At 52.5% G+C, this 5,111-nt stretch overlaps 1 protein-coding gene across 7 annotated transcripts in view; it reads right to left on the reverse strand.

Annotated features, from left to right (window-relative positions):
• NEK4 (NIMA related kinase 4) overlaps window positions 1-3,190 on the reverse strand; it is a 52,711-nt gene extending 49,521 nt beyond the window's left edge. For 6 of the 7 annotated variants that reach the window (XM_019547415.1, XM_019547412.1, XM_019547411.1 and 3 more), the window contains exon 1: window positions 2,938-3,080. In XM_019547415.1, coding sequence (XP_019402960.1) covers window positions 2,938-3,030 — 93 coding nt within the window. In that variant the 5' untranslated portion in view covers window positions 3,031-3,080. The other variant, XM_019547413.1, reaches the window with a different exon arrangement.
• Window positions 3,191-5,111: the final 1,921 nt, after the last annotated feature.

Raw genomic sequence — 5,111 nt, forward strand, 5'->3', positions numbered from 1 at the left:
CTGCCCTTTGGGCAGGGGGCTGGACTCGATGATCTCCCGAGGTCCCTTCCAGCCCTGATGTCTATGAAATCTATGAAATACTTGAGGGGCTACCATAAAGACAGCACCTTTTCTCTCTCACTGCAGAGGGGAGGATATGGACCAATGTCTTGAAGTTGCACCAAAGCAGATTTAGGTAGGTTATCAGGGCAAACTTCTTCACTGTTAGAAGAGTGAAGCTGTGGAACAGACTGCCTCAGGAAGTTGATGACTCATCACTCGATGAAGAGTGCTCAAGAAGAGGCTGAGTCACTGGTTATGGAAGATATAGGTATTAAGGGTGCACCGATATATTGGCTGGCTATCAAATCGGTTCCACTAAAAGGAGAAATGATGTCTTTGACTATCAGGTTTTTTTGGTGGTTGTAGCAAATAATTATGGTCACAGGCCCAAAGCACCCTGGTGAGCATAGTCCAGCCCCTGCGCCAAATTGTCAGCCCGAGCCTGTAGCAGACTACAGGTCCCAGCAAGCAGCGGGAAGGGGAGTGGGTGCTGGGGAGTGGTCACAGGGCACTGCACTGAGCAACAAAGGGACTATTACTGGCTCCTGCTACTACCATGGCAATGCTGCTCACACAGCAGGGGCCTGAGTGCTGGGGCTGTGGCAAAAACGTTGGGCTGCAGGCAGGTGGGACAAGGTGTTGTGCAAGGGATATGCTGCACAAGGGATAGTCTGCTCTGCCAGGCAGCAGCAGTCTTTGCAGAAGTGGCTTCTCCCTGTCAGCTGTGAGAGCCTGGTTGTGTGGGGTCTGCCAGTACTGAGACAGCAGCATGCTCTGGGGCTCCAGCCGTGCCCAACACCACCGTCCAGGCAAGGTCCACCCTGCCCAGGATGGCAGCGTGGGCTGCATGGGTAGCAGGGCTGTGGATAGGAGCCATGGGTGAGGGGGCAACATGCATGATAAGGCAGTTGCTGCCTTCCTCATTGAGGGCTAGAGCAGACAGGGGGCACACATGTGTTACAAATGCAAAACAAACAAGAAAAAGGTTTGTTTATGTCAGTAATTTAAACTACCTTGCACTATTACTAAATATTGGCTATCAGATCGGCATTGGATGATACGGTTGGTTAATCATCACCTATTGGTATCAGCCAAGAAAACTTTATCGGTGCAACCCTAGTGATTGTGCCTGTGTTCTATTATGAGTATATCCCCCATGTTTCTGGGCTTTGCTGGTTGTCCCCTCCCTACCTTTCTGCCACTTGTCAGGGTGTTTCTAAGCCCTCCTCAGTCATTGGCTGTTGGCTGCAACCAAGGCTGGGGATTTTGACTGGGATGTGCCAATGCTCCTGATGGGACTGAAGCTGGAGGTTCCTGGCTAAGGCATCTTGCCCCTCCACCCAGGGTCAGATCAATCACCATATTTGGGGTCAGGAAGAAAGTATACCCCATGGTCAGACTGGTTTGCAGGGGGCTTTGCCTTCCTTTGTAGCAGAGGGCATGGCCCTCTGCAAGGGATCCTGAGGGTCATATTAACAACTTCATAGAATCAGGACATCGGCTGTTGTGGTTCCCCTGCTTTACCTGGGCCAAGTTAGGGTGTTAGGTCTTGTTAACAGTATCTTTACAAAAAGCTTAGTTTATATTTCTATAGGATGGCTTGGATAGGGATGATCTTCCCTCAGGCAGGAGGGTGAACTGGATGACCTCCAAAGGTCCCTTCCATTCTGTATGATTTTTATGATCCTGTTTTTATCCAGGTCAAAATACAGATCAAGATCACTTCAAATGCAATGTCAGTTTGCAGCCCGCAAGGGATATGACATTTGTTTAGTTGGCCTCGATCACAATTTGGGCCCTTGATTGGAGAGGACCAATTATGCGTTAACAGTTGATGAATTAGCCAACATGTTTTGTGTACACATCAATTACACTCTGGCACTGGGCTCAAATGTGCAGCCTAATAAGATCACAGTGAAGTTACTATAATGGCTAATTTCTCAAATTTGATTATACTATCACTTTAAACCTGAGGTCTTTATGTTACCTGAGAAATAGCACCTGGTACCCAAAAGCTTGCCCAACAGGTCTCTCAGCTATATAGTTGGTTCAATAAGAGAGATTAAAAAGAATCCTTGCCTCTCACTCTACTTAATACACCTACCTTACTTCCCCCTCAGCATCCATCCCAGTGCTTATTGGCTGCATTATCATCCAAATGGGTATGAAGTTGAGGGGACTTAGGAGAGCAATTTGAAAAAACAAATCTTAACACTTATCAGATCTGTCCTTTCACTCCCTCCTCAAAATACAAAAGATGCATCAATAACATTATCAGCAAGGGAATCAATTAAATAAAAGGTAGCATTAGTTTTCATATACCATGCAAGGATGTGCAAAGCTGTACCCTGTCTAAAGTGGTTCAGGGGAACAAGAGTTCAAAGGCACATTACCCAATTCTGATTAGGAAAGGTGGGCAAAGTTCAAGCATAATGCAAACTAAGTTAAAAGGATTGTGATAAGGAGTCAAGGCTCCTGCTAAAGTCATCGGTCAGCAGACAGGCCTCTCTCCTGTTGGGGGGGGTTGGAAATCCCTAGCCCCCTTACCTGCTGCCCAAGAAGGGTTAAGTAGGAAACGCTCCCATCAGGGCTGCCATTCAGCAGGGACCCACCGGACCTTGCCTGTCCTGATCCCAAAAAGCTCCTGGATCAGAACAGGCCAGAAAGAGAAGCGCACCCGCCGCCAGCTTTGGTCTCAGACGAGCCAAGGCCAGCAGCGATGCCCAGCAGCAGCCACGATGGCACGGGCCGAGGCCGGTCGGACCGCGGGTCAGGGGCAGTACAGCATGCCGCAGGGCCGGGGCCTCTCCGTGCTGTTTCGCCCGCGGCCCCCAGCAGACTGGGACCCTGGGCTCTGCGCCCCGGGACTGAGGGAACCTGCGGCGCCCCCGTTACCTGCTTGGCGTCCTGGCGGTGCTGCACCAGGCTCACCTCCCCGTAACTGCCTTTCCCCACCACGCGCAAGAAGCAGTAGGCGGCCAGGGGCATCGTCCCGCCCGCGCCCGCCCTCAGTGCTGGCGGCCAGAGCCGCCTGGGCCCACGCACCCGGCAGCCGCCCTAAAGCCAGGGCCGCTGCCATAGAGATCGGCATGGCCCTCCTCCCACCACGGACAGCGCTGGCGGCAGCACGCAGACCAGCCCGCGTCGCTCTATGGTATACTTCTCGTCACCGAAGCAGCCATCTTGGACGTGGGCAGCGCGCTTCGCGCTCACGCGGTCTTTACAGTTACAGGGGCCATCTTGAAAGGAGCGTTCCGCTAGCCAGGGCCACCATTTTGGGTGCGGGCATCCCAGTCTCGGCCGCCATTTTAGGACGTGTCCTATGCTGTTCGCTATGCAGCGACTTGGCCGAGCTGCGGGTCCCGCCTCCACATGAGTCCAGGTCTAGGCGCTGCTTCGTAGGAGCTCGCTCCCGGCTCCGTTTTGAGAGAAGAGATGCATCCGTGGCCGTGCTGTGCCTACTGAGCCATGCGCGTTGTGTGCGGTCTGGGGAGCTGGGTTCTCGGCTGAGAAGGGCTGCCCGAGCACAGAGCAAAAGACAGTCCCGGGGGGGTGAGGGGTAGAGCCATAGGGGAGGACGGTTAATCTTAGCTCTAGCAGGCCAGCAGCTGAACTGCTGCCAAGGGTTTTACCAAGACCAAGGACAATTTTGAAGGAGCACTGTGAGGTCATTTAGGAGCTGTCTAAAGGGAGCTCCTCCCAGCAGGGTGGGCAGCACTGGTGGAAACACAAGGGTGCCTTTAAAAAAAAAAAAGAATAGTTGCACAGGCACTGGCTTCATGGGTTGACCTGTGCAGGAGTCAGTCTCTAGCTCCTGGATAGAGTGGATAAGCCTTGGAAAGCAACACAAGTACTTCTATATGATTAAGCAGGGAAGAGGGGAGCCAGGAGAAAGGTGAACAGGGAGGGGTAATGCAATGAAAAGGTAGGAAATTTACATTAGCTGCAGTTTTCTGGGAGGATCTAGCAGGGCAAGGTTTCACAAGGCAAGCCTGGACCAGTTTTCGCTATGTGCTTGGGTAGGAAAAGCTATGCCACAGAGACTTAAACCATTATTAGAAAGTGCTTATGTTGTACAGAAAAAAAGTCTGCAAGACCTAAACATAGCCTGAATGTGAGGACTTAAATAAAGATCTGAGTCAGACTCACGTTATGCACCTGAGAAATACGGTTCCAATTAGCCACAGCAATTTATAAAGGCACTGGTGGAGAAGTCTTGGAGGAAAGATTTAGAGGTCTGTTGTAGCCATGCTAAGTTTAAAGTAACAGCTACTAGACCTCTACAGGCAGATGTCAGAAAGGGCAAGGTTAGGGATGCATGATGGAGATTTTGGGAGCTGATACCAGTAGCCGATTTTTAAGGAGGCATTTTGGCCAATACCAATCCAATTTCTGATACAGCTGCATCCAGCTAGTAAGCCAGTTGTGGTGGGGCAGATCAATGCCCCTTGTAGTGAGGGAGGGAGTGGGATGGGGTGAGGCACAGGATAGAGCGGTGGGGGGCTCCAGCTGCTGCACGCACTCCAGGAGGGCATATGCCCCTGGATCTGCGCGGGGCAGGTGAGCTGCAGCTGCTGGCTGACTCTGGGGCTACACAGGGCTCTTCACAGCGGGGGCTGGGCTTGGGGCAGGTGGCAGTGGTGCTGGGAGGAGGGTTGGGGGGGCTATGGTGAAATTTGGGGTGGCTGCAGCCCCCTCTCTCCCAGCACTGCCGCTGCCCACCCTGAGCCCAGCCCCTTCCGAGAAGAGCCTGTTGTAGCTCTGGCCCCACGCAGCTGCAGCCTACCTGTGCTGCCCTGCACAGATCCAAGGAACAGATGCCCACTCCATCCTGTATCCTGCCTTGGCTGGGCAGCACCTGACCCAGGCCAACTCCCTTCCTCACCATGGCAGGCATTAATTTGCCACCCCCACCCAGACCTACCAGCTGTACCTACTCAGGTCTCCAAGCTGCCGGGCTGTGTTCCTCGCTGCCTGCGTGCTGCACTGCAGCTGCGCACATGAATGGGCGTTTATTGGCTGCATTGGGCCAATTTCCTATACAGCCAATTTTCTTTATATTGGTACTG

The sequence above is a fragment of the Crocodylus porosus genome, unplaced genomic scaffold (genome assembly GCF_001723895.1).
Source record: "Crocodylus porosus isolate Cpor-Errol unplaced genomic scaffold, CroPor_comp1, whole genome shotgun sequence".
Lineage (NCBI taxonomy): Eukaryota > Metazoa > Chordata > Crocodylia > Crocodylidae > Crocodylus > Crocodylus porosus.